The 13,658-nt window shown below is 37.7% G+C and overlaps 1 protein-coding gene across 5 annotated transcripts in view; it reads left to right on the plus strand.

Moving 5' to 3' along the window:
- Positions 1-13,658, plus strand: part of ZNF385B (zinc finger protein 385B) — a 440,337-nt gene that overhangs the window by 95,401 nt on the left and 331,278 nt on the right. For all 5 annotated transcript variants that reach the window (XM_058300557.2, XM_058300563.2, XM_058300565.2 and 2 more), the window contains exons 2-3: positions 8,937-9,087; positions 9,700-10,017. In XM_058300557.2, coding sequence (XP_058156540.1) covers positions 9,702-10,017 — 316 coding nt within the window. In that variant the 5' untranslated portion in view covers positions 8,937-9,087; positions 9,700-9,701. The remainder of the gene's footprint in view (positions 1-8,936; positions 9,088-9,699; positions 10,018-13,658) is intronic.

The following is a 13,658-nucleotide window of genomic DNA, read 5'->3' on the forward strand; positions in this document are numbered from 1 at the left end:
TAATCCTAGTCCATTCTTCTTTCTAAGGAAAGAGGTATTTGTATCTTTCCTGTGGACTCCAGTCTCTAGTGATCTCCTGTGGTAAACTTGCTTCTAGAAGAAAGCATGCTCATCTCCCAGTATCTAACATAGACTTTCAGGGACAATACAATTTAAATCCACCTACAGGAAAGAAATCTTTTCTGAAAGAACAGATAATCTTCTGTGCCACAGTGAAAAAATCTTTTATGTGATTATTCAAAACATTTGAAGCTCCTTAGAACCATATTATAGCCACAGTTTCTATTACAAAAGAGAAATCTGGGCTTTACCTTCACAAAGTCTCTAAAGTAGTTTCCCTAAATTGATTCAAATCTTTTTCTCAAGGGAAACAACCTGCTAGAAGTTGTTAAATGACAGTTTTTCATACCCAGTCCTTGGTATAAACATTTCTTGGGATTCATGCTAGGCCAGAGCACCCATTAAAACCTCTTACACTAGCACTCAGCAACATTCCAGTAGGTGCTCAGAAAAAAATGAGATTAAAGAACAGATTAGTGAAATCAAATAACAAGCAAAAAATTCCATTCGCTATAGTACAAACACTGTGAAATTATGTTCAGAATACTTTGGGGATTATTACACCAAAAATTCCCTGCAGTCATTCTCCAAACAATGAGAAGCAGAGTGATTGCCTCTACTAGTTTATTTTGAACTCCTTTATGTGAGCATCCCATTTATTCATTTTTTTTCAGCCATCATAGGGCCAGGGTTAGTACGGTATGTATAGAAGGTATTTAATAAATGATTATCTGAACTGAATTAAATATATTTTACTATATCTGGATCCTATTGTGAAATAAATACTGAAACATACAACAAAATGAACGTGCTCTACTGACTCAATTTTCTTGCAGACTCTGTATTTGGGGAAGCATGTTGTTTGTAGTGTGGTACCCAAGAACTCGGCTGTTTACTCTACTTTGGAGTAGAAATTTGGGAGTCAGGACCAACCATAGGCAACTTAGTGAAATGGACAAGAATCAGTGTTAGGGTACTGAATCTTCTCCGTCTGTCTCCTTTTCTCTTCTCCATGCCCAACTGTTCCCACTATACCCAGTGCTCCAACTCTGTGAAAACTGATTTCTGGAAAGAGCTGATATCACTTGGATGTGGGCAATATTGTTTCCATATTAGTGTGTGACCTACTCCAATGAAATCTGAATGTTAAACTTTGTTTTTAATTAAGGAAATGAAAGGCTTTTCCATAAACAATTGGGATTTTAGTTTGTAGATGAATAGTGGTATTTTTTCCTTGGAGAGTGCATAGTTATTACTGTTCCTGAAATCTCTAGATGCTACCAGCTGTGTAATCAGCCCACATATTCACTGGTGTTATTGGACAGCATCAACTTTGGTTACTATGGACCAGTACCACACACTCACATACATAGATACATATAAAGCAATCATTTATTCATACACACAAACAATGCATTTATTCAGAAAATAAGTGTCAACTTAGTAGTAAATGCAGTCTTAGATACTGGAAATACAAAAATGAATATTGCAAGTCCTCAAGGAGCTTGAAATCTAGCAAGAGAGGAAAACGGAAACTTCCCCACAGCATTTATCACATGCTGTTGTAATTTTCTGTTTTAGCCTCTGTAGGTCTCATTGAATTAGAGGCTCCCATCAGGGTGGCATCTGCTCTACCCTGTTCACTCTTATTTCCTTAGCATCTAGCCCTAGATAACCAATAAACATGAAATGAAATGAGTGAGTAAATAAGTCAAACTATATAAATCATTAAAATGATAGTATAAGGCTTGGAGGTTATGTTAGCTTCCAAACAGAATATGTCATGAATGCAGAGGTAGAAAGAACCTTAGGAGGGGGTGCATTGTGAGGACCGTTTGGTGGTCAAGAAGAATGAGATACAAAGAGAGACCATGTTGGATTTGGCAATTAGGAAGTGGTTAATGACTTTTTACAGGGAATCATCAAGTTTAGAATGAAGTTGGGAGCTAGGTTGCTGGAGGTTAAGGAATGAATAATTCTAAACTGATTGACTTGAGTTGGAGAATGAGATAATAAATCCATGGAAAGAGGGCTAGATTCTTTTCACACTTATACAGAAGTAGAAATTTCCTCCCATGTTCTCCATCTGACGCAGAAACTCTGTGTTAATATATTCCTCCAAGTATATAGCAGAGATACCTTTACCTCTGCATCAGTTTCCTGTTAATTCAAATTCTTATTAAAAAAACAGTTTTATAACTATGCAGGTCAGGGCCAGTTCTAAAGAAAATTGTTAAATTGGAAAAATTTCCTGATACTTCACCTCCTGGCCATTTAAAATCACTCTTTTAGCCATTCCCTGACTTCAGTTTGGATCCTGTTGAGTTTTTGCCCCCAAAGCAACAACCCCAGGCCAACCTCTTGTAATTCTTTGACCAGCACCTATCTTATGCTCTCAGAGTTGTTAAGTTATTGGCCACCTAATATGATTAAATAATTTTTAAAAAAATCCTAAAAATTTGGTCTGGTTTTCCTGACTCCTTTTACCCTCTTAGCTTTAATGACAGTTGAAAGCTGAATGCTGCCTCCTCCCCTGTTTGAATTCAGATACACCTGAAAGGTCTTCTGCCCAATGTAAGTGAAACATAATTTAAGATAGTCCAGTAAAGAACTTTTAGCTAGAAAGTGACATTTTTTCTCTCTTCTTCTATTTAAACTCACTCTTACCCAGAAATTTGATGTTATAAATGTTATCATGTCCACACATATTATAATTCTAAAATTATATCATCTTATGGCAAAAGTGGATGTTGAGACTTTGATATCTTGCTTCTCTACTACCTCTAGATCATTTTCCCATAACTTTTGGAGCTAAATATACTCTGGTTGCAAGTGGCTGTTACAGAAGCTGTTTTAGTCAGCTGGGCTGCTGAAATTATATACCAGAAATGGTTAACAACGGGAATTTATTTGTTTATAAGCTTACAGTTTTGAGGCTGAGAAAGATGTCCATATCAAGCCATTATCAAGCTGATGCTTTCTCCCTGAAGACCAGCTGCTGGTGATCCTGTACTCCTCTGTCACATGGCAAGGCATATGGTGATATCTGCCTGTCTCTCCATTCTCTAGGTTTCATTGCTTTCAGTTCTTGATTCCATGGCATTCTCTCTTTGTCTGAATTTCATTGTTTTATAAAGGACTCCAGTAAGATGACTAAGACCTATCCTGAATGAGGTGGGTCACATCTTAGAAAGATCCTACTTATAATGGGTCCATACCCACAGGAATGGGTTAACTTTAAGAACATACTTTTCTGGGGCCCATTTAGCTTCAAACCATTACAGGAGCTGAACTTATTTTTTTTCTTTGAGAGGGGAGGAAGTCTGGTGAGGCCAGATCTAGGACAAGTAAATTGGGATTTAGTGGACATAACACACACACCCCTGACCCTACCTCTTCACCAACATAGCCCATAAAGTCTTGGGGGGATCATCTTCAAGTGAGAGTAGCTCTGGAAGAAGGTAAAATAGGGATGAAAGATGATGAAGTGTGCTAGTATTACATAACAGTTACAGGAAAATTCTAGACTAGCCTCTCATGTCACTTTAATGATTCCTTCCTATTATACTTAAAATATATATATTCAAATAAATATAAAATATAATTTATTTCTAGGACAAATGGTAATCAGAAAAGTGCAGGTAAGCTGGCTTTATCTTTTTGAGAAAATACAACCAAATTTAAACTTTTAGTTTTCAGAATTTAAAATGGAACATTATGATGTATGCCTGGTTTCTGTGAAATGTCATATGTTAGTTAGCATGGGCAAGGCCATCTACTTCCAAAGAGATGAAATTTTCAGGTAAAAGTATCATCAGTCCTCAGCTAAGTCAAAGATCTTGGTTCCTTGAGTTGAATTATAACACTTAGGCTTCAATGATTCAGTGACATGGTGCCTGACCTGGCTTTGCAAAGTTAAAGATGATTAGTTTTCCTTATATTTTTTCAGTGTTTTGCCTGCCTGTAAGGGGCATACTATATTAGTGATGAGCTCATTATAAACTTTATTTCTCTTTTCATTTATCAATGAGTTGAGTTAATTCTTATGATACATTTTATATTTTAAGGGAGGACACAGAGTAATGTGTTTGAGCATAGCTTTTATGTCACACTTTCATGCTTTGATCCTGAGTTTTTTTCCCATGGGCAGACTTCAATCAGAAGCCATGATCCTGTCTTTGTCTGAATTCTTAATCACTCATGGCACAGTACTTTTCCATCTCAGCCAGTATTTCTAATATACACACCTTTTCATTTTTTGCCCACCTGCTTCCCAAATATTGCTTTCATCTTTCTTTTATGTCACTTTTCTTTAATCTAGTTAAGAAATCAAAGCATTGTCACAATCATACTAAGTATGAAAATTCTGATAATATTGGTATTAAATAAAAGGGGAAATTATATATATATATATATATATATATATTTTAAAGTGGGAATAAACAAAATTAAAAGCCAAGGAAATAGAGACTTATGGGAAGATGAAGGATTAGAAAGTCAAAGGGATCACTTCTCCCCCAGAAAAAAATAGCTAGAGGACAGGCAGAGATTGGAGGCTGATCTGGGGCTAGGACACCAGGGGAATTGGTGTGACACCACCCAGAAGAGAGAGGGGAAAAGGAAAGGAGTCTCAGCTGTCTGAAAAATCCCATGAGCAGAGCTGCAAAAGCAGCAGCAGGCACCCTTTCCCCCACTTATGAAGCAAAGAGCAGTTTGTGGACTGCAGTGGGTGTGGACTAACAGGGTTGCAGGGGTCCTCTTCCCCAAGAAAGGGAGCTGGAGGGACACAACCTACAGCAAATTCAGATTTGGGCCAGAAAAATTGGTCTGCTACAGTGGGGGGTTTGCACACTTCCAGGCCCAGTGGGCCTATGACAGTGTTTGCCCTGAGACCCCTCAGGGAGCTAAAGATAATTTGCCTTTTCAAATACCCTCCCTGTTACCCCCAGCTGGTTACTGAAGAGGCAGAGGGAGGGAGGGTGTGGCCAGCTAAGTGTGGAGAATGGCCTCTGAGAAAGTTTGTGAGTCTTGACCAGCCCTGAGGACATTGCTTTTGTACCACCCACCTGCCTGTTCCACAGAATGTATCCCCACCTTCCCCTACCCCAGCACCTGGGGTCTGAGCTGAGTGGTCTTCCTGAGAGCGCCATCTACTGGCAAGACCATAAATGTGCCCCCAAAAAGAAAAATAATAAATAAAAGAGGCAAGCAGGTGCCTTTACTGCCACCCTCTCCAAGCCCTTGGAAACTGGCCTGTACCCCATTACAGAGTTCTTAGCCCTGGTCTGAGCAGTTAAATGGGCCATTCTAAATACCTAAAACAAGTTGAACCAAGAGTCAAAGAACAGTGGAAAAACACCGCTACCTAACAGTAAATTGCTAGGTGAGAGAGAGAAACGGAACATCAGAGTAAACTCAGCGTCAGAATCAGATACCTAGACTTCAGCAAAAAATTACAAGCTATACGAAGAAAAAGGAAGCTATGACTTAGGCAAAGAAACAAATCAAAGCTGCAAATGAGATTTTGGACTTGAAACAGCTAATCAATGAGGTTCATATAAATCTCCTAAATCAAATCATGGAGCTAAAGGACAACACAGCTAGAGAAATAAAAGACCTTAAGAAGACAGTAAGCACAGAGAGAAATTTAAAATCTTAGATAGAAAAATAACAGAGCTTATGGGAATGAAAGATACAATAAGTGAGATTAAAAATTCAATAGAGGCACATGACAGCAGATGTGAAATTATGGATGAATCAGTGACATAGAGGAAAGAACAGCTGAAATTGAAGAAAAAAAGAACAGAGAGAGAAAAGAATGGGAAAAAAATGAGAAGGGGCTCAAGGAGTTGAATGATAACACAAAGTGCACCAACATAAGTCTATACCCATTAAATATATGTCCAAGAGACTTATCTCTTTAGTCTGTTTATATGCCAGTTGAGCCCTCAATCTCAGCAGAGTTGCAGCCAACACCTACTTCCCAGTTCGTCAGACTCACCTAGGAAAACTAACAAAAAGGATAATGATGGACAGTGCTCATTTCCAAAAAGCAAAGAGTATCTATAACTGCAAGCAAGACAGTTCCATCCATATGCCCCAGGGGATCTAAGCCCCCTTTCAATTGGAAGTATCCCAAAATCCTCAAGATTGAGGGATGAACAAACATAAGGGGGGAATCCAACTATGGACCAGAGTAGACATTATTATTCTAGTAATGGAAGAACCGGTAAAATTTATATAAATTAGAGGTTCTGAGGGGAGGGAGAGGTAAGAATAGGTGTAACATGGGGCATTTTTGGGTCATGGGAATTGTGCATGATATTGCAATGACAGATACAGGCCATTATACATTTTGTTGAAATCTATAAAATTGTATGGTGCAAAGTATAAAACCTAACATAAACTATAGACCGTGCTTAGTAGCAATACTTTAATATTCATCAGTTGTTATGTAACAAATATAACACACTAATGAAAGATGTTGCTAGTAAGAAAAGTGTGAGAGGAGGAGGTGGTGGGGGTATATGGGAATCCTCTATGTTTTCGAAATAACTTCTATGTAATCTAAAACTTCTCTGAAAATAAAGGGAAAAAAAACAGAAAAACACTTGCAAAACAAAAACAAAAACAGAAATCCAAATAGACATAATGACATATAATATGCAAAATGCCAAAAGATAAAGATAAAAAAATTCTGAAAACAGCAAGGGACAAGCGATACATCACATACAAGGGATGTCCAATAAAACTCTATTGCAGATTTCTATTCAGAAACCTTGGAGGCAAGAAGGCAGTGGTATGATATAATTAAAGTACTGAAAGAGAAAAACTGCCAGCCAAGAATTCTTTATCCAGCAAAACTGTCCTTCAAATATGACGATGAGCTTAAAATATTCACAGATAAACAGAAACTAAGAGTTCATAAACAGGTACCCAGCTCTTGAAAAAGTGCTCAACATCATTGGCTATTAGGGAAATGCAAATCAAAGCTACAATGAAATATCATTTCACACCTACTAGAATGACCACTATTAGCAAAGCCCAATGGCAAGTGTTAGAGAGGACGTGGAGAGATAGAACACTTATTCACTGTTTGTGGGAATGGAGAATAGTACAGCCACTGTGGAAGTCTGTTTGGCAGTTCCTAAGGAAGTTAGCTATAGATCTACCATGTGACCCATCAATACCACTACTAAGTATGTACCCAGAAGAACTGAGAGTAGTGACACAAGCAGACATCTAGACACCTATGTTCACGGTGGCATTATTCACAATTCCCAAAAGATGAAAATAAGCCAGGTGTCCATCAACTGATGAATGGATAAACTGTGTTACATACACATGATAGAATATTATTCATCTATAAGAAGGAATGAAATCATGAAGCATATGAAAATGTGGATGAACCTGGAGGATATTATGTTGTGTGAAGTGAGCCAGGCACAAAAGGACAAATATTGTATGACTTCGCTATTATTAACTAAATATGAGCAAAGTCATGGAGTTAATGGCTAGAATATACGTCACCAGAGAAAAGAAAGTGGTTAGAAAATAGAAAGCTTAGGTTTAATCTTTACAGAACTGGTAAAAAGTTGTTTGTAAATGTTTGGAAATGAGTAGAAATGATGAAAGCACATGATAGGGTTTGTAATTAGTAGTGCTAACATATGGGTATGATAGTGGTTTGTTTCTGTTTTTTGATTTTGTTTTTTTTTTTTGAGTAATGAAAATGCTCTAATATTGATTGAAGTGATGAATGCACAACTTGGTGATTACATCAAGTATCATTGATTGTACGCTTTAGATCAATTGTATGGTTTATGAAAAAAATAATAGGGTGAGTTGGTACGAAAATACACAAAATGTCAGATATAGACTATAGTTAGTAGTAATACTTTGATGATGCTCTTTCATAATTTGTTCCAAATGTTTCACAACAATGCAAGGTGTTTGTGGTAGGGTGATATATGGGAGCCCTGTATGATGTTATGCATGTTTGTTTTGTAAGGTCACAACTTTTGCTATCCACTAATTGCTTGTATATGTTCATATATGAGTGATATACTTCAATAAATTATTTTTAAAATGAAAATAAAGTTAAATATACACCTACCATGTGATACAATCATTCCAGCCCTTGTATTTACCCAAGAGAACTAAAGTCATATATCTACCCAGAGACTTACTGATGAATGTTCGTAGCAGCTTTATTTGTAATAGCCCCAAACTATAAACAATCTAAATATCCATCAATAGGTGAATGGATAAACAAAGTGTGGTGTGGAATACTACTCAACAATAAAAGAGTAATGAGCTCTTAATAATACATGTAATGTGGATGAATCTCCAAATAGTTTTGCTGAGTTAAAGGAGTACATACTGTTTGAGCCCATTTATATAAAATTTGAAAAGATGCAAACTGATCTATAGCAACACAAAGAGGATCAGTAGTTTCAGAGGGAGAGAGGTTGGGGATGGGCTGGAGGAAGGATTTACAAAGAAGTATGAAGAAACTTTTGGGTGTAATAGATTTGTCCCTTATCTTGATTGCATTAATTTCACAAGTATATACATATAGTAATATTTAATTATGCATTTTAAATATGTGTGGTTTATTAAACGCTAATTGAACCTTAATAAAGCTATCTTTTAAAAAATAGCCAAAGCAATCTTCATCATTCAAGGTCCTTGAGGTCCTGGAAAGTCCCCTTTGAATTTTTCATTTAGGTTATAATCCATCACGCTATACCTTTCTCTAAATAAATAAAGAAAAATATCAGGACCTAAACAAAAATGATACCCTGTTTTACTCTTTTTATTTTTCAGTTACTAGTTTACCATAGCATTGTCATTCTGTTATGTTTTTGTTGCAGATGTTCTGTGTGTCAACTTCATTAAAGATTAAATTGATATTTATGGGCTAATCTGGAAACTGAAAAACTATTTGCTTCACAACTTTCATAAGAAAATATGTTCAAATTCCCATCAGCAGACTTATAAACGGGCTTTGGAGCACAACCGAATGTAAGTTGCAGACATATCATGTTTTGGCCTTTGTTATTTATCTCCTACCCAGGTTAGGACATGTGTCTGTTTGCATGTATGCAGGTGTGTATGCAATGTATGTACATTTTTGTCTAACATACATGTTCTCACAGTTCTGGTTTCATGACATCATTTATTCCTACCTTCCTTTGACAGATATTTGAATGCCTCCTATGTGAAAGGAGCAGGTCTCGGCTTAAGGGATGGCCAGAGAGCAAGTCACTGCCCTTGTTAAGTTATACTCTTGTGGGGAGACAGGCATACAGCAAATAACTGCACAAATACACATGAAAGGCACACAGTGATAGGTGCTCTGAAGAGACGTCATGTAGTGCTATGCGAGCAAGTCGCTGAGGGACTTGCCTGGTCCCCTGGGTTGGAACAGGTTCCTTGGAGGGAGTGATGCTCTAGCTAAGACCTCACAAGCAGGCAGAAGTTAAAAAGCCAGTGGAGTAGGAGGGGGGAAGTAGGATAGAAAGTGGGTAGTAGAGAGAACTTTTAGCTTAAACCATACCATGAAAATGAATTGTAATTATACTAGAAAATAAGAAGGAACGTATAATTTTACAAGGATTTGCATGTTTTCCCCAGGTATGAAGTACTTCTTAAGCCCTGACAATCACCTTGAAAATGGAATTATGAATATGGCAACATTTCTACGGGGATTTGAAGAAAAGGGGATAAAGAACGACAGGCCAGAGGACCAGTTGACTAAAGAAAAAAAGAAAATTCTGTTCTCCTTCTGTGAGGTGTGCAACATCCAGCTGAACTCTGCAGCCCAGGCTCAGGTCCATTACAATGGCAAATCCCACCGTAAACGAGTAAAGCAGCTGAGTGATGGGCAGCCCCCGCCTCCAGCTCCGGGCCCAGGGCCGCTGCTGGCCAGCCCCAACCCCAACGCCAGCACAGGTAGGCAGAAGGGCATGGGAAATGGAAGAAAAGATTCGTTCTAGTAGAAGAAGGCTTTTGAGCAAGACTGGCCTTTAGCCTTAAAACTACCTCCACAATAATATGTACTCTACTCAGCAGCTGTTTGTCACTTTGCAATATATTGCTTATATATATACAAAATTTGTATATTTAGTCATAGTCTTCTTGTGCCCTCGTAGTATGTGAATATTTCCTGATGGGTTTAAAATGCATCAATGATGCAATTTTTCCCCTCTCTGGAAAATTAGGCTTCTTTTGTTTTCCTTCCTCTGCTTCCTTTTGGATAGCTTACTACTTGATGGTATATAAAAAACTACAGCTTTAATTGTAACATCTTGCCATGCAGGAAAGGAGCGTTAATCTTGAGTGTTAGAGTTGTCATATTCTTTTAGTGAATTGCCAGTCGTGTGCTGGTTGTGTTCCAATACTAGAAACAGGCATTGACAATACCAGCAAGGCTTACCTCTGATCTCAGGCACCAGTAATCACCTTTGCTCACCTCTCACCCTTTTCGTGAGGGCTGAGTGGAGGCAGAAGTTTAGGAATTTTGGCATTCCTGCATCTACTCTGCCTTCTAACCAGTCTTTAAAATGCTTTCTCTTACCCTTGGGCAGAAATATGTGAAATTTACTGTTATCTATGGTGAAGATTTCTATAAAAGATGGGCATCCTACCCAGATTTACTTAGGAGACCAAGATAAACTTCCTCCTAAATCTGATTGTTAGAGTTCCAAATTCCACTCCAGCAAGTATTTACCTAATGAGAGGCTCGATTTGAAGTGAGATGATACAGACAAGCCATTAGTTGGAATTTACTCAGTGGTGGTCTGTGGTTCTTGATTTTGTCAAGTTATACTACAATGCATATTAAGGTTCAGTGGACATGTGTGTGTGTTACAAATAATAAGAGGGAATTTTATATTTCAAGCTAAAACTAGTTTTATTATGTGTTATAATTTCTTTAAACTATTTTCTCCAATCAATATTTAACATACTGTGAAAGAACTTAAAGGAACTTACAAAATATAGGAGACACAATATTAGAAGTGAAGAAAATATTTTCTATTTTTTAATAATCTCTAATTATTATAATTCACAGATACAGTAATATAGCTGCATTTATATATTGAAAATATAGTTAGTATTAAGTTAAAAACTGATTACTATCTTATACCTAAATCAGAGAGCTAATAATGACCTGAGTAAAGGTTTGAATTTCATTTGTTAGAGTCCAAGTATATATGCCTAAATAACCTGAGGCCTCAAAAAGATAGTAATAATATTAACTAACATTAATTGAGCATTTTCTATGTGCCATTTCCTAAGCACTTTGCATGAAGCTTCTCTTCTAATCCTCTCATCATCCCAGAGAGAGTTACTGTAATTATCTCAAAATTATAGACTAGGAACTGAGGCACATAGAGATTAAATAATTTGTCCAGGTTCATACAGCATAGAAGTGGCAGATCCAGGGTCCAACCAATGTTTAATTGAGTGTGAAGCCATTGTTGTTAATCACTATTTCTGCCATTTCCTACTGTGCAATGCAATATGGACAAAATTCAGACCTATGTGTTGTAATGTAATGTATTTAAAGTCACTAATGGCTGCCATCAAGGGACACTGTCTCATGTTAATGGGTTTTTGAAAACAGACATGTAAATAGAGCTCTGGTTCATGAATATCTCCATTTTTCTCCCATAATGAAATTATTTAATGTTTAGCTAAGACATACACAGAATATTATGATTCTATTCTAGAAATAAAACATAACTCATCATGTGGGATATTACAATTTATTAATATCTAAAATAGTTAAGTTGCACATTAGGCATAAAGGATGATTTTTATATATTTATGCTGTCATCAGTTATCTAGTCTCAGAAGACTTGGATTTAGCATACGATAAAGGGAAGTCAGTTAACCTCTGAAAGTGGTTAGTATTAATCTTCTCATCTGAAGAACAGTAGATCTAATAATGCCTCCTCCTTGGAAGTAGAAATTAGACAGAGGTATGCACAATGATGACTATGACACAATTTACAATTCCAAAATATTAGACATATACTGAATGTCCAATAGGAGGAAGGTTAAGTACATTATATTTGTAAAATGAATGATGGAAACCATAGTCATGAAAAATATTTCCAAAGAATATCTAATGCCAGGGGAAATCATCCATGACAGAATGCTAAGCGAAACAAGAGGATGTAGAGCCAAATATACATCAGTGCTGTGATGCATACATAGTATGTGTGCAGGCTCATCTCCTATTTAGGGTCTGAACTCATTGAAGAGCAAACTCTTCCAATCACTTTCTTCAGCTTTGATCTATCAAACTAGTTTCCTGCTGAGTAGTATCTCCTTTAATACTCTCTCATCCCATAACCGCTCACTTTTGATATTCAGAAGGACTCTTTTTGATTTAGAAGATGCCATTCTATTTACAAAAATAGCCATCGCATAGCTGAATTAAGACTTGGCTAGACAGACTTTGGAGCTGTGTGTGTTTGGGTGTGGGGGAGGTAGTTTCCTCTCATTCTCCTGTCCCTTACCCTGCCCTTCAACCCTGGTGGTGGGAAACTGTGGTGGGATGGAGGAGCAGAGGTTTCCTTTCCTGACAGCCTTGGCAAGATGGCAATACTGTTCTTGGTTGGTAATTGCTATTCGGTCTGTCTTTGTGGACCATGGGGGTCCTAACAGTCCCTTTGGATGAAGGGCTCCCTCCCCAGCATATATTGTAGGTATTGAGGGTTCCTTATCCAATTTAGCTGCATCTTCCCACTTACCCCAGCTGGCAACCAAAGGCTCCATTCCTTGGCCTATATGCCTCTATTTCCCTCACTGTGGCAGGCTTGGCAAGACTGCATCCTCTAATCTCAACTGTGTACCAGCTCTTGTGGCTTGTGGACATAAGCAGAATCCATGTAACATTCCTCTTGAAATCTGGGAACTGCTGGGGCTCAGGCATGTAGATGTGGAATGGAATATAGGGGTGTGTGTGTATCCTAGTTTGCCAGTACTGCTATGATAAGTACCACAGATTGGTTGGCTTAAACAGGAATTTATTGTCTTGTAGTTCTGAAGGCTAGATTTTGGAATCGAGATACTGGCAGGCCATGCTTTCTCTGAAATCTCTAGTATCCTGGTAGTGGCTTGCTGGCAGTCATTCTCTGCTTCTGGTATATGGCAACCTGTCTCTTTCATTCTCCTCCTATGGCTTCTGTTTCTGTGTCTGTAATTCATTTGTTTATAAGGACTCTACTACTACTGGATTAAGGCACACTTTGACTCAGTTTGGTCTCATTTAATACAATCTTCAAAGATCCCATTTTACAAATGTGTTCACACCCATAAGACTGTAGTTTAGGATTTGAATGTGTCCTGTGGGGGACATGATTCAGTCCCCAAAAACAGGCTTCTCTCTACAGGTAGCACATATGAGGGGACAAGTCCTCTGACAAACTCAATTGGGAAACAAAATGCACATGGCACTTTTTGCCCATCCCTTGATTGGGAGGGAAAAATAGTACTCATTTCCTCCCCATAGGGGAAATGATGTGGTAAGAGAGAGATCCTTCCTAGGAACTGTTAGCTTAAGAAGGTAACTTCCCCTCTGC

The sequence above is a fragment of the Dasypus novemcinctus genome, chromosome 7, assembly GCF_030445035.2.
Source record: "Dasypus novemcinctus isolate mDasNov1 chromosome 7, mDasNov1.1.hap2, whole genome shotgun sequence".
Taxonomy (NCBI): domain Eukaryota; kingdom Metazoa; phylum Chordata; class Mammalia; order Cingulata; family Dasypodidae; genus Dasypus; species Dasypus novemcinctus.